The sequence below is a fragment of the Protopterus annectens genome, chromosome 7.part1 (assembly GCF_019279795.1).
Source record: "Protopterus annectens isolate FY-2018-M chromosome 7.part1, PAN1.0, whole genome shotgun sequence".
In the NCBI taxonomy this organism is placed as follows: Eukaryota; Metazoa; Chordata; order Ceratodontiformes; family Protopteridae; genus Protopterus; species Protopterus annectens.
The window spans coordinates 300,320,257-300,346,676 of NC_056740.1; the positions used below are offsets into that span (position 1 = coordinate 300,320,257).

The 26,420-nt window shown below is 37.2% G+C and overlaps 1 protein-coding gene across 4 annotated transcripts in view; it reads left to right on the top strand.

The window, feature by feature from the left end:
• The window catches only part of LOC122807740 (laminin subunit beta-1-like), a 2,263,691-nt gene that overhangs the window by 1,265,915 nt on the left and 971,356 nt on the right, over positions 1-26,420 (top strand). For all 4 annotated transcript variants that reach the window (XM_044078727.1, XM_044078725.1, XM_044078726.1 and 1 more), the window contains one exon: positions 19,688-19,800. In XM_044078727.1, the coding sequence (XP_043934662.1) occupies positions 19,688-19,800 (113 nt within the window). The remainder of the gene's footprint in view (positions 1-19,687; positions 19,801-26,420) is intronic.

Sequence of the window (26,420 nt, forward strand, 5' to 3'; positions counted from 1 at the left end):
CAAAATAAATAATATGTCAAATCTCTAAACCGATAAAGGAACCAACAGCAACAAAAACAAGTAGATAAGTAAAAAGAGCACAATGGTTCCAACAGAGCATATCTTTAATTCCACCAAAACAGGGTGAGCGCTTTCACGGATGTCCTCCACCTCATCAGACCATACAATATTAAAGGAGGACATCCATGAAAACGCTTACCCTGTTTTAGTGGAATTAAAGGTGTGCTGTGCTGGAACTATTACTCCTACACTCAACTGCTTGGGTCTTTCAGCACCTGAGCTGATATTCGAATGTGGATAACTGACCTGTAGTCAGGGCTTTATCCCTGTATGCCACAGAGCCAGGAAGTGATTATTCTTGTTCTGTTTAACACAGCCTCACTTTATTTGTATTTGCCCTATTTGTGCTCTTCTGCCTGCCAGTATCAGCTCTGTGTAATTTATTGTTCCATTCATTCCTCTTAGGATGAGAGCTGTTCCCAGCCTTTCTGTTCTGCATGAGGTGACAGCCAATCGCAAGGCCATCATTCTATCCACCATTAGGGAATTTTATGTTACTGCCTTACTTCACCCACTGGTGATGATGTGGGGTCTTCATCACTGCAGAGGGATTATGTAAGCCCCTGATATGGAGGCATGCCTGTTCCTTGACATGCCTTCTTAAGAGCTACCACGCAGGCTTAGCCAAACCAACCCATGTTCCCACCATGGCCTGTTCTTGGTAAAGCAGCCTTTGCCACTCCCCTGGACTGCCAGTTCTCCACAGAGAGTAGATTCACCACAATCTTCCCTCCCCGGCAAGTGTGCATAAGTCACACATCAGTCTCTCATCCTCTCTCTTTGATTCTCTCTCTCTCTTTCTCACCCACCCTATTCTGGCTGTTCCAGCTTCCCAAGCTGCTAATCCGTCTCAGGTCATCTGGGTCACATTTAGAACTTTCTCACTCTGCACCACAGAGCTGGAGACTACAGCCTCACTTTTTGTCAGCAATAAGAAGAGACTACTCAGAGAAGCAAAGTAAATAGATGAGCTATACCACTGCATTGTTTCTGAGAGTGTCACTATGCTTCCAATGTGAAATGGCATGTGACCCTTTTCTCAGAGCCACAACTGGCTCATTTGGTGTCCACTGCCACTCCCAATAACCAAGCTGGGGTGTAAAAAAAAAAAGGTCCCTTCTCTGATATGGTGCTCCTCCCTTGTGTAAGAAGTAGTGCCAGGTCCTAAAGCCCTACATCTCATGTCCTAACGCGAGAGCAAAAAAAAAAAGGAAAAAAAGAAAGGTTCCTTATTCATTCTGTGCTTTCATGCTCCATATGAGAGTCAATGAAAAGACCACTGCTCCCATCAGGCTCTCCTCCATTCTCTAAGGAGGAGGACCAGGTCACACTTTCCAATTCTATTTTTCCACGTGAAGAGCAAAAACTTTTTAAAAAAGTAAAAAAAAAAAAAACGTATCTGCCAGTAGTGCACTCTAGTACCTTGCACCTGAATTAGCTGCCCCTTTGCCCCATCTAGCTATGCTTTGTCCTTTTCAGCCATTTTTGTGTGTCCAGGAGATGTACATGCACAGTTTTTGTTTTTTATGACCATTAATATTTTATTATTTCCATTTTAGTCATTTAGTTCAGAAGTTTTTGTTAATGCTTCATCTGCAAAAAGACAAAATTATACTGATATACCTACTGTAAATCAGGCCCTTTGCTCTGGATATGTTTTTCCTGGACAAATTAAAACTACTGTTTAGTTTTAATATCATAAATGTCCTTGTAAAAATACTCAAAAAAAGGAAAATACATATAAAGCTGAATCAAAATGCACAGAAGACCGGAGTTCTAGCTGCTCTTTGAGCCATAATTCTGAGTGGGTATATCTGCAGATGATCAAAGTCAAACTCTCCAAGCATCAAGTGTCTGAATCAGAAAACTCTGAGGAACAGAATACTGGTCACTGCTTCCCATGGAAAATCACTTCTAGTGCCATTTGTCAACTTTGCTACAGAAGTGATTCCTCATGTTCATGTGGCCATGCAGTTGATATTTGTAAAGCTCAGAGGTGCGGGAGCTTGCCCCTCACAAAAAAAAAATCATACCTTTGGAAATTTTGCCCTTTTGAAATTTTGGGGATTTGTTTTATGTGATTTGGATCCCCAGTGTCTTGTCTCTGAAGGTTTCATAGGAGCACCTGTAAAGGGGATGTCCTTGTGAACTCTCTCAAAGCTGCTTTGCATAAATAAAATCTTTTGATTTCATAGCAAGCTTGCTATGTCTCATTTTACAGCAGTCACCTCTTCATGGTGTAATATGTCTGCTGTCTTAGATGCGACAGTCTATGGTTATTTTCCACTTTCGTGTAACATGAACTGGCATTTGTGTCTACATTAAAGTTGCTGTTTCTGTGATATATCTTGTGTGAATCCTTCATTCTGTCCATGCATGTTTGTGGTTTGATGTGTGCTTGATATTTTTGCTCTGCCTTTATCAGTAAGCAGTGAAGCACTTAACATGCTGATACAGTACTGTTGTAAATATTGCAATCATCCATGATGACAATTTAAAGGATTATTTGATATCAATTAAACTTTAGAAAAGACATACACTTACAATATTTATTTATTTATGCAATGTATCATTCACAACAAATCTCTGACACCTTGATATGCTTTATAAAGTTCAGTGTATGAATGACATTTGTGTTAATATCACCAGTGAATAACCTGCAGCCACCTACATGTCCAGTATCTGAGAAATTGTTTGGATTTAGTTGGGGGAAGGTGTTCTATCACGTTTTGCAGTAGGTTCCACAGTTAAAATGAGGGAAATAGAAATCACAATCTTGACATCTGCTTTGCAAGTATGAATTATTGAGAAAGGATGGAGTCAGTTAGGACTCTGATGCTGGGTGGAAAATGATGAAGAACAGAAACATAACAGTCCCATCAGCAGAAACACTCAGAAATACAATTGCTTCAGCTGTCTTTTGTACAGCATGATTTTCTGTAGGCCTAAGTACCATTTCAGTTCAACTAAAGAAATGACCTTAGCACTGAGGAATACTGAGAAACCTGAAACGTCTCAGTCAAATCTGTTATATTATTTTGTATTTCTGTAGAGATCCTACAGAGTATTGCTAGATGAGACATAGGCCCCCCACATGTATGCCTGGACTAGTGAGGCTGTGGGTACATTCTTATCTTGTCCTCAACCTTCCGTGCACATTACCAAATTCAAGTATGTGCATCTAGATACTGGTTCCTTTGATCCCAGTCCCTTCTAAATATGAATGGCCACTATTTGTGTAGTTAATAAATCCATATTGCTTATTTGATATTGTTTTTACTTGCATTAGCCTGACAACTTGGCTAGTTTATATAGAATGTTATGTCTAATACAGAAGTTTAGACGCTCAACAAAAACAGTAGGCTGGCAAAGAATCCAGTGTGCAAACATAAAAACTAGTCAAAGCATAAAGCAACACTGATGCTTGCTTTTCATTGGTAAAGCACAGTTAGTGTAGCATTTTTGGTATTATAGTGTCACTGGTGCAACAGGTAGGGCATGTGCCTTTGGAGTAGAAGGCTGTGGGCTCTATTCCCACACCGGGTAGATGGGATGCTGACACTGTAGTGCAGTGCAGCATAAGTGGGTTGCAGCATTCCTGAGTGTGTTATCCCTCAAATGAGACATAAAACCAAGGCCCGATCTGCCTGAGTGGGTGGTAGCCCAGGTGGATGTAAAAATTCCCACGGCACTTATTGAAAAGAGTAGAGGAAGTTCACAGATATACTGGCCAAATTTCCCTTAGTAGTATAAATACCACCTTGGGTATCCCCTGAAAAGAGGCTACTACCCTAGTTGGACCAATGCGGTCAACAGAGATAAATAAAGAAGTATTGCTTTCAGTTCTTCACCTAAATAGGAGGCTCAGTGTTCAAAAGAGAGAGAGGCGTATGATAGATTATCAAATCTGAGACTAGTACAATCCTGTCCAGTAATGTTTAAAATAATGTGGACTGCAGATTATAATTATATACTTTTGCTTTCAGTATCACTGTAATTAGCAGAGTATTGTCATCAGTCAGTAATACTAAATGTTTTCAACTACTAAAATGAATGCTCTATCTAATAATGTGTGCCAGCAATCAGCAGAAAGTCATTTTCTGACACCAGTGTATGAATCTAGCAGTGATGTGCAGAAATGAAATGTTGTTTTCTGCTATAGTCTCAACAGAATATTGAAACAGTAAAAAGCAGTATGTATTTTTTGATAGCTTTAAGAAACTGTAATATTTAGATACAGTTCAGCTGTATTTCTAAATGGTGGCACATTTATTCTTTCATCTACTTACTAATTTGCTTAATAGTGATGGCATTATGAAACTAACAGCTTTGGTACTAATCCATTTATTTAATACAAATGCTGTCTGACAGAAATCTGGTGTAATATCACACTTGCTCACATAGCAATAAGCCGTGATGTCACAACAATGAATCATATTGTACATTACAAACTCTGCTACAAAGGCAGATAGATTGGGGAGGAAACCTAAATGACAACAAATACATGTCTTTCATTTAATTTTATTTTACATTTGTTATCAGGCAAGGCTGGCCTTAGGTAAAATGGTGGCCCCCAGATGAAAAGGGTCAATGGTCCCCGCATCTGCCTAACCCAGCCCAGTCTGTTCACACTACCAGATTACTTTTTCTCCGTTTTTCTTACTCTTCATTTTTTTCTGCAATTATGCATTTATTAATTCATTCAACATGTTTTATATAAGCATGACTGCACTCTGATAACTGTGTACATAACAGCTTCATTAAACCATGTTTTTTCTAGACGGTCTGGGTGCATTTTAGTTTTCTAAACAACCTTTTTCATCCAGTGATTGCCTCAGAAGTGTAGTTGGCTCAATCTATGCCGGTACCACAAACTACAGCTCCACTCCCTCAGCTGTGCAATCGAACAGCAAAGAAACAAAAAAAGGCAGTCCTGCAAACCTGCAGGATGACAAATGGCTGGCTTCCAGCAGACAGTACCCATTCCATGTGCACTCCAGCTCTCCCAGAGAAGAGTGAAAAAGAAAAAAAAAGAGTGTCTGCACCTTCTGATGGCACACCAACCAAGTGGTCAGATACATGATAGATACCCCTCCCATCTGTCTCAGCCAGTCAGGTCCCATTTTTCCCCCTGCCCATCCTTCCTCTCATTTTAGTTAAAAAAAAATCTTTATTTCTTTCAAACTGTAGCAAACTATTTGCTACAAATGTAGCAAGCAGTTGCTACAATTTAGATCACACACTGAGAGATACAGCTAATGGATCATCTGAACAAATATCTAATCAAAGAAAGAAATTGTCTTACTCTTCAACTTAATTTTTTTTCCTGGATCCTTTCAGCATATCCAGACTAACCAAGACTGCAGTACAATAACTGTGGAGGACATAACTGTGGAGGGCATAACTGTATCAAGCTGGGGATCTGAAGGCTGCTAGCCTCCCAGAACCCATGAGGTTTCTAGATGCTTTGAGATGCAGTTCAGAGTTTTTTGAACAACCTTTATCTCGTGATTGTCTCAATAAAAAACATAATCAAAGAAATAAATTTAGTGTCACTCTTCAAATTAGTTTTTTTTCCTGCATCCTTTCTGCACATACTAACTAACCAAGATTGCAGTATAATAACTGCAGTGGAAGTAATTATATTAAGCCATGTGTCTGTGGGTCATTAGACCCTCCGAAGCCATGAGGTTTCTAGATGCTCTGAAATGCATTTTAGAGTTTTTTTTTTTTTTTTTTTTTATAACAACCTTTTCATCCAATGATGACCTAAACAAAGACCATGATTAAAGACACTAATTTAGTGCTCCTCTTAAACTTTGCTTTTTCCTGCATTTTTTCAACACACCCTAATTAACAAAGACTTTCCTGTATTAATCAAATTATGCTGGGCATCTGGGGGCTAGTAGGCACCTTGAAGACATGGGGTTATTGATTTTCTGCATTTTAGAGCTTTTCCCCAACCTTTTGATCCAGTGATGGCTAGACAAAACTCGTGTAAGGAAAAGAAATTTGGTGATTGTTTGCATTAGGACACACAGTAATAAATCATGCAAGTGTGGGAGGTGCCAACTTGTTGACATCCCGATAGACTGTCAGTTATGTGTGTTTGCTGGTAGGATGATTTGTCAATGTATTTCTTTTTACATTAAGGTGTCCTAAAGTAAAGAATTGCTGACACAAGTACCCGCATCAAATAGGCTGCCACCTCCTACACTCCCTACTGTACATAATTTTAAGTGACTTGTGGTCCTGCTGTTGGGGGCATGCAGGATCATTAAAGTGTCTGTTTTTTTAATTTCTCATCTCCTAAAGTAAAAAAAAATAAATGCAGATAACAACAACAACAATAATTCTCTGAATAAACTGCTCTTAAGTGGATGGCAATCATCTTGAATCCTTGCAGTCTTGTCTCAGCCCATATCACACAGTGGATGATGCTTGTTCCTTCACATCCTGCTGTGATCTAAAGTGAACAGTCACCAGAAGTTCCACCCTACTTTTTTATTTCAAGGAAGAAATAAGTGGTATCCAACTTTTAATGCTCAAAGCTGACCAAACACCAGTTCACAATAAATGGAGAAGACAAATGCTTGTGAAGATACATAAATCATACCTGAGAATAGTACCTGGCCCTCCAACCACCCACCTCAAAATATGAAGTCACTTTCTGTAACCCCCTTCTGATGCTAAATTGTGGTTAAAATTAAGTCACAAATGCTCATTGTCATATTTCAAGCTGCTGCTGTCATACTTTATGTACAGCATGCATCCTCACCCCCTGCCACCAAAAGACAGCCACCTTCTGTGTGCTCTTCTGATTTCAGACTGAGACAAACCTGAAAAAATAAATAGAACACATTTATTGTCACTCATATATAAACAGCAGCTGATTTACTCTCCTCCAAAAAATAGACACCTGTATATCTATATATATATCAGATGTTTGAGTAAAATGAAAACAAAAAAATAATGACAAAGGTAATGTTTGCAACTTCTTACTTCTAGAGACAGTACAGTACTCTTATACAAGTTATAGTGGCCTCCATGCACCCCTCTAACATTTGTGAAAAAAGTTAAAGAAATAATGACCACACTGTTCCCAGTCCAGCACAAGATATAGTGACCTCTGAGGTTTTGGAGGAATGTTAAAGAAATAATAACATCGTCCCCAGCTCTCCATATAAGTACACCAACCTTCTGTGTACACTTATGAGCTGGGCTGGTTTTAGATTAGGTGGGACTCAGGGCACAGGTTAAGCCCATGTCAAAATTTGCAGACCAGCAGCCCCCAGATGTTTTAGGTCTGTGTATTCTGTGATGCAGTTATCCTTTTTTTTTTTTTTTTTTGAGATGACCATCAAACAAAGCAAATGACAACAGAGTCAGTTACTTTCATCCAGACACCTTCCAGCAAACAGTTATAGCTAATTCCATGTACAATTCACACATCTGATTGTGATAAAAGATGCTAAGTATGTAATGTAGTTCACCTTTTCTTCAAACAATGCCACACATTAAAATATTGCACTTTGCTTCACATAATCTCATTAGTCCTGCAAAGCCAAAATAATAAGTAAACAGCAGCAGGCAGCTGGTCACTTCCCTCCAGAGAAGTATGCCATGACAAGTCTGTCCTTGCATGTCAGGTGTCCAGTTAAGTAATCCATCTTACTTTTTACAAATGTACACAAGTCCTGCACAGCCAGATAGGGATTGTTTTAAATTGAGCAAATGACAAGAGGCTTAGTTAATTTCATTCAGTCAGCCTCAACCCTCACCCTGCAGTTACAGCCAGAATGCCTGATGTAATATTATTTCACCTCCACAGTCCACACAAACACATTGCCACACATTAAAGTGTTCCAATCAAAGTTCCTTCACATGAATCACATTGCCAGAGAAATATTTCTCAAAATATCTGGTTGATCACTGCCAACTTCTCTGAAAAAAAAATAATAGCACTTTTCTCACCTTGACTATCCACACACATCCCAAAGCCAAAAATAGTGCCCCAATACTGGGTTGATCATGGCAACAACAATATAAGAATAGTAATGACCCTCATATCATTACAGTACCACTCCTATGGTCTCAAATGTCCACACACAGCTAGAAATATTATCAGAAAAGTATCTGGTTGATCACTGCTAACATTGTTTTAAAACAGCACCACTAATGCACAGTGCCATTCCTCAAACTCTGTCTGAAGAATGTCCCTGATTTTATTTCAGATATAAAAACATTTCCTTCAGGTGAACTTTCACATTTATATTCAAACACTGTGAGGTCTCAACTCCTGTGACCTCACAACACTGAGTTATATGAAGTTACATGTAGCACTGCTCTCTGAATCACCCAATGTTCCGTAGGCTCATTTTCTTGCTCTTTTGTGGCACTTTATTTATTTATTTTTTTAAAGCAAAGAAACATTGCTCTAAAAAATAAATAAACAGGGAAAGAGCATTCCTGCAAGAATGGCAAGCATGGTGCCCTAGACAATTACTTAGTTAACCTAAATGTAAGACTGGCACTGTTACTAGGCTAGCAGAACTGGTCTAAACATCATTTTCAGCCATGGCCCAGGCCACATGGCAAAGATCCAGTACATGACAGTAAATAATATTTGATGTTGGGCATGTGTATTGGATTACAGTAACAGAAATGTTATACAGTATAGCAAAATATGCATTAAACACTAAAGAAACAACTTTTTAAGTGAACCACAATATAAGGTTACCCAATCCAACCAAGGGTGTGAACATACAGCCCAAATCCAAAACTTGTAAAAATCACCAAAAGTCTCAAGTAGTGTTCTTTTAAAATGCTTCTCCCAAACCATGAAGAAGAAAACTGGGACAGCAAGTCTAAAAAACAGAGTTTGTCATTAAAAATATTCCAATAAGTAGTAGAAAGAATTGATTAAGGATTTTCATCCCTTAAATGTAAAACAGGACTTCTACCGAACCACAGTGCTGTTAAAATCATTACCCTAACTAGAACTTCCATAAAATCACGTGATACAATTCTCCAATCATACAAAACTATCAGTTATGAAAACAATTAATAACTGAAAAAATGCATAACTTACAAGACAATATAAAACATCCAATACAAAAAATATATGAAAACGTATATGTATCTTAAACCCCAAAAATCACTAAAATATTTATTAAAATTGATTTGATCTAAGTTTTAAAATGCAAATAACAGATAATTAATCATTGAGTCCAAAACCCTGGGAAGCACCCAAATGAATTTGCCAAACCAGTTTGCGGTACTCTAGTATGGTTTCCCAGGGGCCACTTCTTAAATAAAAGGGGACTGTTTCAAGCAAACCGAATAGAAACCTGGATTTTCCACATTATAATGTGAGTTTATAAAGTGCATTATTGGCATTACTGATTTGTGGGTGCTAGGATTTTCAAGAAGGTTTTTGCAATTTCTACTTGTTTTGTATACAAAATTGGGCCTCTCCCATTCTTGAACATCCTAACACCCACAAAATTGTTGGTAAGGGGTACTCGTAAATGTGGGGCATGTAATCATTGTCCCCACATTTTTAAAAATGAAGTGATTTTCTTTGATAGGTTCCCATATACAGTTGTTTTAGCATCCAGGAATTGTGCTAGTGTGGGAGTGGTATACATGATAATTTGTAAAGGATGTTCAAAGTTTTAAGTTGGAAAAGAATGTATGAGCATTTTTATGCAATATCAAAATGTAATGGCAATAATGCATTTTATAAACACATTAGAATGAGGAAAATCCAGGTTTCTATTTGGTTTACTTGAACTAGTCCCCCGTGATTTAAGAGTTGGCCCCTGGGAAACCATACTGTAGTACCACAAACTGGTTTGGTAACTTTGTTTGGGTGCTTCCCATGGTCTTGGCCTCAGTGATCAATTGTCTGTTATTTCCATCTGAAAACTTAAATCAAATTAATTTTAATAAATATTTTAGTGATTTTTTGGGGTTCGAGAGATGTATATAGTATATATATATATATATATATATATATATATATATATATATATATATTATATTGGATGTTTTATATTGTCTTGTAACTTAAGGATTTTAAAATTATTAATTGTTTTCATAATTGATGGTTTTGTATGACTGGAAAATTGTATTGTGATTTTATGTGTCATGTGATTTTATGGATATTCTCTTTAAGCTAATGATTTTAATAGCAATGTGGTTCTGAAGAAGTCCCAGTTTACATTTAATGGACAAAAGCACTTAACCAATTCGGGATATTTTGAATAATAAGCTCCAGTTTTTATGCTTGCTGTCCCAGATTTCTTCTTCATGATTTGGGAAAAGCATTTTGGAAGAACACTGCATGAGCCCTTTGATGATTTTTACAAGCAATATAAGGATTGTTTGGCATATTAGATAAACAGACATTATTGATCAGTTGTGTAGTAGGTAAAAACTTAAGGGAAAGCATAGTCACATACATTGTCATGTGTATATCTACAATATTAACTGAGAAGAGAAATAAAGACAAATTAGTACATAGAAGCTTGATATTAGGTGAATAGTCATAACTAGATTGATGTATGTTTTTAATACAGATTTCAAAGGTTTCCGCTCAAGAGAAAGAAGCTATTACTGGCAAGACAATCATAATTCTTTATAGTACAGAAAGCTTCCATTTTTATTAAAATTTTCTTTCAGTTTTTTGTTTGCTTATTTATGACTTTCCTCCACTTCTGCCAACGATCTAGGCATTTGTTATGATGTTTGGTTCTTCATTCCCTACCGAGTGGTATACATTTGTGGTGCATCTGTTATCCCAAGAATCATCAAGGGTTTTGCCTTGCATCCCTAATGGTGTCCTTTTGCATGTTCCATAAGTGTTCTAAGAGTGGGTATGCAATGGGTGCAGGATGGGGCTGTCACCCACCTCCATAAGTGGTATATTCCCTCAGGTAATCCCATCCTACTATTAGTGGATGGCTCTTGATAGGTTTCTGATCCCAGGTGGGAATATAATAGCAAAGAAAGTGCCCTGTGATATCCACCTTTGTCTTCCAAGAGGCTTTGCCTTTTCATTCCAGTCCCAGCTGAGAATATATAAGCAAGGAAAGTACCCTGTGGTATGTACCTTAGTCTTCCAGGAGAATTTGCCTTTCATTACTCACCCTGTGTGCCTGTCTCTTCCAGCACAAGAGCAGCTACCCAAAGTCAGGTCAGCTGAGTATGGTCAGGGCTCCAGCCTTACATCAGTTTATTCATGTTTGTGTTGAAGGATGATGTAACCCACAGAGCAAGTTTAGTGGCTGCCTGAAGACGTACAGCTACATTTGACTTAATGTCACTACAAATGTGTTAATCCCAAAGCTACAGTATGGCTTACCCCCTTTACCTGGCATTCCTTAAACAATATACATTTAGTCTAATTTGATGAAAACAGAATGTGCCACTCCTCACTTTTATCAGGAACAAACACCCACCATTGTGAATTAAAAAATCTAAATGTCTGTCAATAAAATACAGAGCAAATATTTTGCTGAACACACTTCTGTTCAAAATTGTTAATCAACAATACTGTCTACTTCTCACATCTCTGGCTACTAAGGAGCAGTTGTGCCAAATGCATTGATAGACTTAAATTAGACTACTATTTCTTTAATAAAGCCTCCATTTGGAAATGCAGTCATACGACAGCCATTTAATAAATTAACACTTGTCACATGAATTCATTGCATTAATAATAATATATATTATATTGCATGTTTTATATTGTCTTGTAACTTAAGGATTTTAAAATTATTAATTGTTTTCATAATTGATGGTTTTGTATGACTGGAAAATTGTATTGTGATTTTATGTGTCATGTGATTTTATGGATATTCTCTTTAAGCTAATGATTTTAATAGCAATGTGGTTCTGAAGAAGTCCCATTTTACATTTAATGGACAAAAGCACTTGACCAATTCTTTCTACTACTTATTGGGATATTTTGAATAATAAGCTCCAGTTTTTATGCTTGCTGTCCCAGATTTCTTCTTCATGATTTGGGAAAAGCATTTTGGAAGAACACTGCGTGAGCCCTTTGGTGATTTTTACAAGCAATATAAGGATTGTTTGGCATATTAGGTAAACAGACATTATTGATCAGTTGTGTAGTAGGTAAAAACTTAAGGGAAAGCATAGTCACATACATTGTCATGTGTATATCTACAATATTAACTGAGAAGAGAAATAAAGACAAATTAGTACATAGAAGCTTGATATTAGGTGAATAGTCATAACTAGATTGATGTATGTTCTTAATACAGATTTCAAAGGTTTCCGCTCAAGAGACAGAAGCTATTACTGGCAAGGCAATCATAATTCTTTATAGTACAGAAAACTTCCATTTTTATTAAAATTTTCTTTCAGTTTTTTGTTTGCTTATTTATGACTTTCATTACTCACCCTGTGTGCCTGTCTCTTCCAGCACAAGAGCAGCTACCCAAAGTCAGGTCAGCTGAGTATGGTCAGGGCTCCAGCCTTACATCAGTTTATTCATGTTTGTGTTGAAGGATGATGTAACCCACAGAGCAAGTTTAGTGGCTGCCTGAAGACGTACAGCTACATTTGACTTAATGTCACTACAAATGTGTTAATCCCAAAGCTACAGTATGGCTTACCCCCTTTACCTGGCATTCCTTAAACAATATACATTTAGTCTAATTTGATGAAAACAGAATGTGCCACTCCTCACTTTTAGCAGGAACAAACACCCACCATTGTGAATTAAAAAATCTAAATGTCTGTCAATAAAATACAGAGCAAATATTTTGCTGAACACACTTCTGTTCAAAATTGTTAATCAACAATACTGTCTACTTCTCACATCTCTGGCTACTAAGGAGCAGTTGTGCCAAATGCATTGATAGACTTAAATTAGACTACTATTTCTTTAATAAAGCCTCCATTTGGAAATGCAGTCATACGACAGCCATTTAATAAATTAACACTTGTCACATGAATTCATCTGCCTACTGACATAAAAAAATAGTCTGATGCGCTTCAAAAACAAACCCAAAACAACACTTACAAATTCTTTCTCCTGTACTTGTTCAAAGACTTTGGATAAGCAACCTACACATTCAAATTTGCAAACCATAACTACAACTTAAAATTCTAAAGGCACCACTCTCAGTTGTATATGTTTTTATTTATTGTATGTAATTGTTTTCCTTATTAGCTGTTCAGCCTTCTCTCATTCCTACCACTGTCTTTTATTATTTTACATTTCATAGTATCCTTCTATGACGATCTGTTTTATTTATATCTACTGTTCTTTATATTCAAGTACTGTATCATAGATTATTTGAAGAGGGCCCGTCTACGTCCGCCTACTCAGTTAACATACTGAATGAATAAATAAATGTATACATACACACATGCATCAAGACATACAGATATACATAAATAGATAACTACATTTGAAAGTATTTTTACTTATGGGTAAAAATGTATTGAGATATTGCTGTTTTGTGGAGCAAGTGCAGATTGTTTTAATATTCATTTTACACCTGGTTGATGCTGTGCAACAGGCAGAGTAAATGGCAGATTTGATTAAGAAATGATAACCTTCTTGCCTGAAAAAGAAGGCCAGATAAAGTTTTACTAGATAATTCATTTTGTTACAATACAAAGTGCATACCTCCTAGCAGTCCATTGTTATGCCTCAAAATTGTGATGGGTTCCTTATAAAATTTGTAAGTTTTGATAAAATTAATGTTTTCATATTTAAAGTTGTTTCCCTGGGGATAGAACCAGGTTTGATTCTTCTCAAGTGAGACGTTCTTAACTCTGTGCCTCACTATCACAAACCTGTCACATGGAGGCTCTTGCATCAGAACATCTGTATTATACAAATAGTATGGGTACTCCATGTATTATAACTACAGTTATGACTATTAATCCTTATAAATGTTTATTATTGGAAGTCAGTTGTTTAAGAATACAGTCTTTCACTGTGAACAAAAATTGTAGACAGTATCAATCTGCTAATTGATGACAAATTCATAAAAATATCACAAATCTATGGCTGGCAATATAGTTTTGAACTTATAGTAAGGATAACCATTAAGGATCCCACAAAAGACTTGAATTTGACATACACAATCCACAGTTGTGTAGGTATGAATTAAAAGAAAATGTTTCCTAACCACTTAGTGCTCCTGTCCCGACTTGTTCCAAAACAGTCACCTCTGCCTGCTAGGTTTTATAATGTTAAAATGAGTATGAAATGTAAGTAAAATGTTAGCTTCAGATTTCATTTTGCACATACTCTGACTTAATATTTCAAATATTTTGAAATGAACTGTTGGAACAGGCTCTCATTCATCCTTCTGTCATTGTTTGCACTGATGCCCAAGTGGGTAAAACAATGTGACTGAAAGCTTACCTTGCTGGTAAGTGCATTTGTCAGTCAACTGATTGACATGTCAGCAGCTCAACAGATTAGGCCTTCAAGCACAGATTCCATTTCATTGACTTACCAATACAGGATTTATGTAGTAGAAGTGATGTTACTCTATTGTAAGGCTGAGTTGCATGGTTTGTAACGGTGCTTGAAATGTAACGATCAATTCACTGCACAAGCATAAAGTGTTGCAAGTATACATTTGGTTAGAATAGGCAGCTGAACAGTAAATATATACTGCAAAAAATGTATATTGCAACATTGCAAACTGTCAGTACAACAAAATATGTTTAATATACTGCTTAATAACAAATAGTGACACAAGTACATCAGCTCGTCATAGTACGTGGAAATTGTTCCCTCAACATAATGATGTATGTACTAGTATAAACATTTGTAATGGCACATAAATCAGAAAAATGTACTGTGGCTATAATATCTATGGTGATGTTATGCATGCAATGTCAAGAAATTCCTCACATATTGGCAAGAAATAATAAAAACAAACACTGTAAATGTGCTTGTCAGGAACAATCTACCTGGACAAGCACAATGCAGTGCAAAACATACTGATCAAGAAACAATCTTGTGTGAACACAATATGCTGTCACATGACAATGGACAGAAGAGGAGGAGAAGAAGGAAAACAAAGAAAGGAAGAAAGAGGAGTAGATCATAGTGGACAATGTAGAAAGAAACACCAGGGTGACCAAGGAGGCTGGCAGTGTTAAACTTTCAGGCATCTCGGAGAGTGACCAAAGATAAAACAGGGTATGCAGAACCTTTTGAAGCAGTAAAGTCAAGAGTAATAGTTTAGAAGTAGATGGATAGCTAGCACAGGCAGCTCAGGAAAGGTGACAAGCAGGGATGGCAGGTGACAAGGGGGAATAAGAAATTCTAGTGATCAGATTCTCAGACAGAAGGAATATCAAGTGAGAAGGCAAGTCAGAACAGTGTGGATGAGTGGTACAGAGGACTGTAATGAGACTGAGATTAGGGAGGACTAGCCTGGAAATGAAAAAGCATCTCATGGATCATGACAGGTATATGCATGTCAGAATGTATGTAGTAGATGGAGTTACAGAAAGGGCTCAGGTAAGGGCATGATGGTGGTCAGGACATACAGCAAGTTAAGAGGTACAGTGCTCTTTTCAGAGCTTCTACTGGTGATGGGTGCCATTACAACAAAGAAAACTGCAATCTGAGACTACAATGCCTGTCTTAGAAAGTAGATTAACGAGTAGGCAGTTGGACTAGCAGACAACTGGAGTAAGCATAGCAGAGACAGAGCCTCTACATAACCAATGGGCTTTAACTCTCTCCAGGAGTGACAGTCTAACTGGAAGTCAGAATGCAAAGGTATATTGGATTATTGTTTCCTCAAACAGAGATGCAATGGTAGGCAACTGGCTGATAGAGGGTCACAACATGGACATTGTGATCTGGCCCTGTGGCACAGAGTAGTAAAGGCCTTACTGCACCCCAGACAACCCATGTTGTTGAGAAAAGATGCATCAGGCAGAAAAATATGGGAGTGAGTTGCCAACAGTGGTTCACTAATCCTGGGGGGGAGGGGCCACCAAGGCTCATTATAATAGCAGCATCAAGAACCTGGTGAGTTCTGCACTGCAAGTGGTATACCTATTGGTTGGAAGGCTGGGCATAAGTGAAGGTGCACATGCACCTCCCAAAGGCAGCCATTGCAAAACATGCAAAGCTATCTTGGAGTGGTAGGGAGCTATTGCACACTCACCAGCTACAGTATGATATTTCACAAGTATCTTAATTTCCTTATGTCCAGGGATAGTGAGGAGATTAATGACAGCTGTGAAATATAACAGTGCACAAGTGTCCTTAATCTCCTCACCATCCCTGGACATGAGTTGGGTTGAGTCCAGGGAAGTCTAGGGTCAGTCCAGTTGACCCAGTGAATGAAGACATGAGCTGATGGTAGCTGATGGTTGGCTGCAGGGTTTCAAAAAGAGGACAGCAGGAGAACACAAGTAGACAAGTAAAGACAGAAAGGAAAAGGATAGGTCAGAAGACGCAAATAATACAATAGGTATGCACAAGTGTAAAAAAGTGTGATGATGCAGTGATGATGCAGGGTAAGAGTGAGAAGTTAAAAAGATGAATAGAGAAGAATAAGGACAAAGTAAGACAGACAGAACTGGTATTACAAGTGGAGGGTCGTGAGAAGAAATTCTAAGATCTTAGGTATGATAATTTGTCTGATTTTTATGAATATCATAATGTTGGAAGACTTTAATTTTATAACAGTTTTAGTGTCTATATGTGTCAATTCCTTGGGACATAGGGTTAGATTATAGGACAGAATGAATGTGCTAATAGCCATATTTTTCAAAGATAGATATTAATGTCTTTGGAATGAAAAGCATGTGGCAAGCTGGTGTTACTAGTTTATAAATGGGGGTCATAATGTTGATTTATCCTACTTAAACAGGACTTTAGCTGTTATTCAACATTACATTGCAATAGTGGTTTGTGGCATACATAGCCATTTGTTCATGTTGTGGGTTGTTTTACATTGGAAAAACACAACAGAAAATTTAGAGAATTTATGAACACCTTTATGTAATCAGGACAAAGGTAATTAATACTCTGGTCATTGTGACAATTATTTTGAATATTAGCCATCAATATCAGTATGATTTGTGTTACATGATTCTGTAACAATCAAAATCAAGTTTGCTGGGTAAAAGGTACTGTAAAACATGATAATGTATACTTCTGTATATCCATGAAGTTATTTTGTGCTAGCAAAATATCTGCTGATAAAATACTTAATGAAGGCTTTATTCTGTGTTTTTGTTTGTGCATTACTTTGTGACTGCCTTATTGCTCAGGAAGCCATTGAGAAATGAAGGGTGAAAGGTCATAGGAAAGGAAATAATGGTAAAAAAAGAGAGACTTCAGAATTGCTGTCTCCAAACTAATATTGTAAACATTGTGGTGTCTATATGAGATAGGGAATGTATACATTCTGTAACAACTGTTGTCAGTGTCCTCTGGAAAAATAACTGCTAAGTAGTGTGTGTGTGTGTGTGTGTGTGTGTGTGTGCGTGCGTGCGTGTGTGTGTGCGTGCGTGCGTGTGTGTGTGTGTGTGTGTGTGTGTGTGTGTGTGTGTGTGTGTGTGTGTGTGTGTGTGTGTGTGTGTGTGCATGCATGTGTGTGTGTATATATCTATATATATATATATATATATATATATATATATATATATATATATATATATATGTATAGACAGCACAACAAATAAGTGGCAGTGTGAATAAATGGTTCAAAAGAAAATAAAGCAAAAATCCAAGCAAGCATCTATTGAACCAACCAAATAGCTGAGAAGAATGGCTTCAAGCAATGAGATGAATAAATAAATGTTTTAAAGCGTGTTAACACATTTGTGGTGGTAAAACACCACCTCTTCAGACATAAAATCACATAATAAGTAATCCATCCTTGTATAGCCATCTAATTATCATACAACCAATCAAATCTCAAATCAAATAATGATGTCTATTCACATAAAATACATGCACCTTATTAAAAATACAAGTTAAAAAACACATAGAAATGAACTATATATGTAAAAATATATACAAATAAAAATATATAAAGATATATAAAAGCATGTTTTAATTCATTTAAACAAAGACCTATTTTAATAGAGGCCTTAGTGGGACCTGTCATTTAGCCCTTTGCCTATATCTGCTCTTACTCTGATAATTCATCTCATTTCAGATGTCTCAGTATCATTGATAACATCACCACCCCATTCATTCCTCTGAATAGTTTGAATGAATAAAAACTTTAACCAGGTGACCATATACAGAAACATGTTTAGCCACTGCATTAGTCATAACATTATTCTTGACGTTCTGTATATGTTCCCGAATTCTAAACTTAAGTTTTCTGTTGGTCTTCTCAGCATAGAAGGCTGAGCAGGTACAACAAACAGCTAAATATATAACATTCAAAGAATTACAATCTACTGGCTTTAAACCTATGCAAAATTCCACTATCCGTATGTAGGAAACAACTGGAATTATCACTGTACCTACAAAAGTTGGAATTATTGTAAGGAAATGTGCCATAAACAATATCTTTGGACAGATTTACCTTATTTTGGGGATAACAGAGCAACCTTTTTAGTAACTTTCTATTTTTAAAGAGGAACCACTAACACCAAACATCACAAATATGAAGCCACACCATCCCCAACCCATCCGGGTGGGAGGCTACGCCCCCCCACACCCCCTAACTTAATATATCAACTCTTAGATCACACTACAGTTTGGGAAAAGGGCAAAGTTCACCTTGTTGGCCAACAGGTTACTTACCCTGGGAATACATTCACCGATCCAGTCCTTTGCTGAAAAGAGTTTTCACTAATTTCATCTCAACGATGATGTCTTGATCTTCTGAGGTTTCGATATTTTCAGGTAGAACCACACACACACACACACACACACACACACACACACACACACACACACACCCCTAACATTACCTTGTCACTAAATTCTTCAGAACTTATCTCTACCCCGATGGATGAACAAGGCCTTTTGTCTGTGTTCACTACTGCAAGAGGCCAGGAGCAGCTGTGCACAACTATGCACCTGAGTGATTTTTCTGAATCACTTAGTTATGTAGATGCCTTACAGCAGGCAGTTCTGGGAAGTAGCACATGGCTAATAAACATATGCCTGTCCCCTGGCCTGCCTCATTGGTATTTACTACAGCAGCAGAGACAGCCCACCTATGGTACTACATGCCTTTGTGCAAAAGCACCATGCTAGGCTGTCTTTGAATTCTGAAAGGGTACTGAGAGCATCTTGCAGTAACCTTTATGAATTTGGTCCAAACATTTTTGATGTTATGACTGGAGTGACGAAAATCGGCGCATATGTACTGCTTATCCTTTATTCATGTTATACTGTTGTCAATGAATGTCTGATCTGTGAATACATTTGGTCTTATATAGGGTGAAATGAACAACAGCAACAATCTTGTCTTTACAATTTACTTAAACATGCTGTTTAGTGAAAACTGAATGTTCGTCATACTACAAAAACTATGCGAGAACCTAGTTAGCCAAGCATATTTATGCAATTAGACTGTTTGTTCCAAAAATTGCAGACAAATCAATAAAACTGATATGTTTGATCTCCTAGCCTGCAGATGTGATCCACGAGGAATCGTTATAGGCAGCACACCCTGTGACCATATTAGTGGTGACTGCTACTGCAAAAGATATGTCACAAGTCGTTACTGCAGTCAGTGTTTGGTAAGTTGCAGGTTCAAACATATTTCACAACTATTGGCATAAGCTGTTTAGTTCTTCAAAATATGATTAGTGTGATTTGCCCTCATACAGATTGTTTGATTGTGTCATTTGTTTTTTTATCACCTGCTGTCTCATTTATGATTGATTAGCAGCCTGGGTACAAGGTGGCTGTCTGGGAGGAAAAAATAGGTAACTCTTAGCGAAAGAATTCTGGAGAACAAAGGCCCAAAAATACAGACTGATTTTAAATATTGCTCTTATAAACTTAGAAGGTTGGTAGAATAACAGGCTTTGTATTAACAAGCATTTTCTGAAAGCTACAAATTCTGAAACTCAAATGTTTGTCATTATATAGTGATTTCCAACCTCAATGGTACTGATTTTATGAGGAAGAGACAAAAATATGAGGCAAAAATCTGGACAGGTGAGAGGTATGAAGAGGAGCAATCTATACATTTTGGTAAATGTGCTGAAGAGCTTGGCCATGAAAAAGCAAATGAAATGCATCAAAGGTCCTTCAGTGAAGCCTAAATACTTTCTGTATGAGATACTTTATTTCATTTTTTTTCTTTATTTACAATTCAGTAACTGAAATGAACACCTGGATTCTGGCTGATTTTCTGTAAAGACCAGGAGAGAAAAGCCCTAAATTTAATAGCTTACATGAATTAATGTACACTTTTGAAAATACTACAATGTTAGTAGAAATGAAAGATGCACAATAATTGTGTAAAAGCTCCACAACTAGTAGCATATAAGAACTAAAGTACACAGCTTGAGATACTACAGTGCTAGTATTTGTCAAAGAGCTACACAAACAGTACAGAACTGCTCCTCAACCAGCAACATGCAGCTAGACAGCTTCAAAAACCCCATGTGTTTCATCAGGCATACAAGTGGTGTTGCTAGGTCCTCTGCTCCCTTCACTCTTCCCTGCCATTTTTTTCTGCACTCATAGTCTTTTAGTAGTTCTCAACCCCACTTTCCAGTCTGCAGTACACCTATAACAACCACCAGTAACTCCACAGGGAAGCACTTTATTATGTCATTGCTGAGCCTGTCTGCACTGGTTTGTTATTTATAGTTATTCCAGCCCCATTCCTCATCAGCATCTCTCACTGATCTACTCTGGCAGTGTGATGTGCTCTGCATCATACTTCATCAGTGCCTAATTTCTTTTAATAATCTATTCTATCATCATAACCAGTCGTCTCATTTTTCTCTGCCCTTCTTGTATGTATGCTGTTCTCAAGCCTTTTGACTGGCTTGAGTTATGGCCTCAAACTAGTCACAATACTCCAAGTAGGACCTCACCAGTGTTTTGTATACAGTAAAATGGCCTCCAAGTCTACACTTCCATCACTAACAAATCGTGTTTTTCACTTGGGCCACTGCTCCTCATATTGTAGTTAGTTTCAAAGATGGTTCCTCTGTCCTTCTCTGGACTGAATGCACTAATTTTAATTTTAGTTCACCACTGGTGTAAACTGCTTGACAGCTAACAGTCCCATCTCTTCTTCTGTCTATTTAGACAGCAATCTTCTTTATAATGCATGCTTGCTGCTAATATTATTAATTGCCTTTGATAACGAGAAATGTGCATTTGTGCTGGTTAAGATGTTTGTTGTTTTTTTTTCTGCCAAAAAAATCAGAGATGGTCTTCTGGGACTGTAGAATAATGCTGAATATTTGGACTAAACTTCTCATTAGTTCTTCCCTTTTCTGATCATTTTTGCTTGACATCCTTACACTTTGTATGTTTGCTTTATATTACATCATAACTAATCAGTCTTTCATATAAACATAGTTTTGCATTTATTTGAAATACAAATGACCATAGATGATAGCACTGCTATTTTGACCCTTCGTGTTTATTATCTTACAAAACTTTTAACAGCTGGACAGTTGCACTCAAGTTATTTGCTTTTCCTTTCCCTCTTGGTGTCTGCTTTAATGGCCTTCCTGTCCCACTTCCTCCCCTATTCACTGAATAACTAGTCTTCAGTGACAGTCAGCAATCCAGTGCAACACTTAATGTGGTTTTCTGTGTACTAGACAGCTTCAAAAATCACATGTGATGAGAGGACTTCAGAAAAGTATGTGAAGGTGTAAATCAAGCTTGAAAATAGGGCCATACCAACAAAACCAGGTATGTCATGTACAGGGGTAAATTGGGCCTGAAAATAAGAATGTTCCTCCAAAACAGAGACAGTTGAGATGTCTGGTCTAATCCTATAACATCTGTCTTTTTAGTAATGCCTGTTTTTTGTATCATCATCTGCTGATTCTGTGCTGATTGGCTGTTTCGTGTATACTTATACATTTATGTTCTTGCTACTTTGTATCCTTCTACTACTTGCTTACTTATCTGCTGCCTCCACCTTATTAATCCTGTTCTGCTTTTCTTTGCCTGTCTAAATCCACATTATTGCTGACTCTCTTTCATGAATGTTGCATTCAGTACTATACCCCATATTTGTTAGAATGTCTAAAGAGCATATTTATAAAAAAACTATAGTTAATCTATAACTTAGCAATCACCTTATAATCCATAGCATCAATGGACTGTATACAATACCACCTGACCAATGTCACTATTCCTAGCCTTACCTGGTGACTAACAAGTGAAGGCTGACTCACCCAGACTGATAATAACAGGATGGTGCAGCTTCCATATACTGACAAATACTGGTATCACAATCTTACTTGTACTTATTGTCAAGGTGATGTATTCCTTTAAATTCAGCCTATATTGCCTATCTGCTTTCAGACTCCCATCTCAGAGACACATCCTGACACAGAGATAGATATCTTTAATTGTCCATGTGACTAGTTGTATTTTGCCTTATTACTGTGCATTAACCATGTCACCTCCTTGTTACAGTATCACTTTCATTTCTGTCTACAACATCCACTCATATTAGATACAAGATAACTAACTCTGAATCTAGGATGTTTGTATTCCTTAGATAAGAAGGGTGTCTGACAGTATTCATAAACAGAGGTATCTGTTGCAAGTTATCCTCCACTCATTCAGATAAAAAACTATGATGTAGTTTTAGCTTCTTACTAATGTGTCTGTTCTATGCCAGTTCTCTGCCTGCATTGTGATCTTTCCAGCTCTTCAAATGTTTTTTTTTTATATTGGTCATTTGGAACCTTATCATACTGTGCTATCTTACATTACATTACATTTTATTACATAGGCCTGCAAAAGACTGCTCGTCTCTGTCTGGTATGACTAAGTGTTACAACTAGTTAAAGGCAGCTGTCCTACTCCTTTCCAATTTTAATTCAGGAATTACAAGCTTTTTAAGGTTTCAAGAATCCTAGCAGTTGATTCTACCCCTCCACCACCCTCTTCATGAAAGAGAGTTTTCTCACATCCTTGTAAAGTTTTGTCTCTTTGATCTTCTATTTATGCCCATTCTCCCTATCTTGTTCTTCATTTTTTATTGTAATTCCATCCCATTTCCACCTTAGTGTCTTCTCTGGGATAGGTCTAGCATCGTAGAACAATCTCCCATCTTAAATTGTCTAAGGAATCCCTCCAGGAGTTTAAAAATGCATTATATAATCACCTCAGCGAAGACATGGCTTGCAGATGCTTCATGGATAAGAGTAAACCATCATTATTCACTAAACCAACTCATGTCTGCTTTGAATCAGATTTTTTTATTGTACAGCTGTCTACTTCTATGCCAGTTGAAACTGTCCATATTAAATTATGGTGTGTATAATCGTAAAGTAATATAAACTCAGTCACTGATTTTTAACATATATAATTACATGCCATGATTTGTTTGTTGAACATTCACTGTTATGTAGTCCAAAAAACAGAAAAGTGAAGAACCAAACCACAACCAGGAACAACAGCATAAAATTTTTGGTTCTCCACTTTTCTGTTTTTTGGATGTGGTTTGGTTCTCCATTTTTCTGTTTTTTGGATGTGGTTTGGTTCCCCACTTTTCTGGTTTTTGAATTCACTGTTATGTATTTCTTTTCCAGAGTCATGGCTGAAAAGAGTTTTGTAAGCATCCCAACTACCCTGTTATCAAATAAAAAAATAACCAACAAACTAAATAAATAATGCTACTCACCTCTTTTCTTCTTTGTCCTGTCGTTCTCTAAGCCCTTTACCCTTGGATCACAATGGTCAGTCCCCCTAATCGTATGCTTGTGTCTCTATATCAGAACCATTCAGCTTCCGTCTCAGCCATCTAACTTGCTAACCGTCTCACACTACTAAACACCATCACTAATTCTGTTACGTATTCCTTACTCCTTTCCCTTTTGGCATCCCATGTGATATTAAACTGTTTCCATCCGATGTCATTATTCACTAGCACCCTCCATTTTTTTCCATTTGCTTTGTCATTTAATTTCTCTTTTCATTCCACCCTTTCACCTTCTTTAAGGACTGTCAGCTCCAATTATCCCTGCTCCTTCGTCAGTGAACTCATTGGACATGCTGGTGTCTCTGCTGATTTTTTAATTGCTTTTTCACGTGTGTTTTGTGGTTCTCTGCTGAATTCAAAGATCATTGCCTCTTTAACAGATGTAAATTTTGACTTCCTGAGTATGTTGTTACGAAAGGAAGTATGTCATCTTCTACAGAGGAGGGATTCTTTTATATTCATAATGTGCATGATAAATAGCTTCCTTCGAATACTGCAGATCACTGATTGTAGCTAGTACAACAATTTAGTGTATTTATACTTACTGTCAGAGTTTCATATCCTCGTGTCCAGTAAGTTGTTCTGAATGGAATATATCCTTTATCACTAGATGGATCTGGATGTCTTCATTTGCTTGTCCCATACTGACAAAAAAAACATGGATGCTCTTAAATTCTGATGTCTTTCGAGCTTTGGTTGTAGTCCTTTTATTTTAGGAACAAGTTATCAAGAGGTATAAAGCTGAGTTGGTCTTGTTAAGTATCCCTCTTATCTAAAAAAATAAATATGTTGTGAACCAAGTGATCAAGTGAACTTACAGATGGAGGAGAACAGTCCCATAGGAGGAAATCAGACTGTTCCCATTTTAGAGAGATTGCACAACCATAGAAGGGAAAAAAATCAGAATCCATTTCATCAGAAGACCTGTTTGTTAAAACTAGACAAAATACAATACACGTAATTACCCAAATATCTTATGGGAGTCAAAACCCTACACCTCATATACAAAAATAAATAAATACCCCACACAATAAACATAAGCCTAAATCTAACCCGAACCCTAAACCTAGTCCAAACCCAAACCTAATCGTATCCCCAAAACCAGCACTAAACCTAAACTTGACAATAACAGTAACTAAAACCAACATCTGATTACTAATCACAGCCCAAACTACTAGGCTCTAATCCAAAAGTCACAGACTATTATATGCACTATAATAAGCATATTCTGCCAAGAGCTATTTTATTCAAAGTAATGCATTCACAGATGGTGTTTCATTCAGTACATTCATACAAATCAAAGTTGACTAAAAGGACTCAACCAGATTGTGATGCCCCTGCACTGGCCCAGTAATCAAGGAGCCTCAATCCTCACCACTAGCACCAGTGAGGTCATCCACATTGGGAGGATAAGTACATATACACAGTGAAGTTCAATTTCCCTTAAGAGTACACAGAGATCACAGTCAGTCTGGGGCTGGTTTCTCCCTCTCTCTTCAAATCCCCAATAAGACTCCCCACTGGTACAGCTATAGGGTTAAGATCTCAGATGAGTGGTCAAGCCAAAACCTTCAGCACCCTCTCTGACCAACCAGTGCTTCGTGTCCCTGCCCAAGTAGCTGACACACACACTTTGAGATTTGATTTGTATACAAACACACACTCCTGGGAAAGGCTGGCACAGGTTTACTATCTATGCCCCCTTCTGCCCAGACTAAAAGGTTATCACTGCTACCAACCAGCTCTTTATCAGGTACTATAAGGCCCTTCCCAAAGGGTGACCAATCCTACTGTGTGATGTTACTATTTATCCAAATGGTAAGTGTGACCAAGACTTGCAAGGCTATCTAAGAGTGGCCTGTACAGTGTCACCAAATGTATATGTAAGTACTCTTAGAGCTTAAATATCTCTAAACAAACCAGCCACAATTAAAAGGTTTAAATATATTTAATAATAAATAAAAGAACAAGACAATACTCAATAACTCAACACAGTGACTACAGAGTTCAGAATCACAGAAAATATTTTAAAACAGCATTGCAGGACAGTCTCGTATAAATACAGAAACATCTAAAGTAATCTTTACTATATTCCTATCTATATCTAAGAGAAAGCACTGTACCCTACTTACTTACTATTAGCAAGGCAAGTGGTGATGAGAGGATGTTTCCAGGTCTAAAGACAAATACAAAATGCACAGACTCACTCTCTGAGATAGTTCTTAAGTTAATAGTACACATTACTGCTGGGTTAGCTGGATGATATCACTATTTGTCACCTGCCTTCAGTTCCCAGGCTAACAGATACCAACAGAAGTTTTAACATCTCTATGGGAGAAGTACATATTTCTCAGAAGTTTGCATAGAACTGGAAGTCATAAAACAATTAACCCTTTACATTTGAAACTTGGCCATTATTTCTATGTCAAGACACTAGAATGA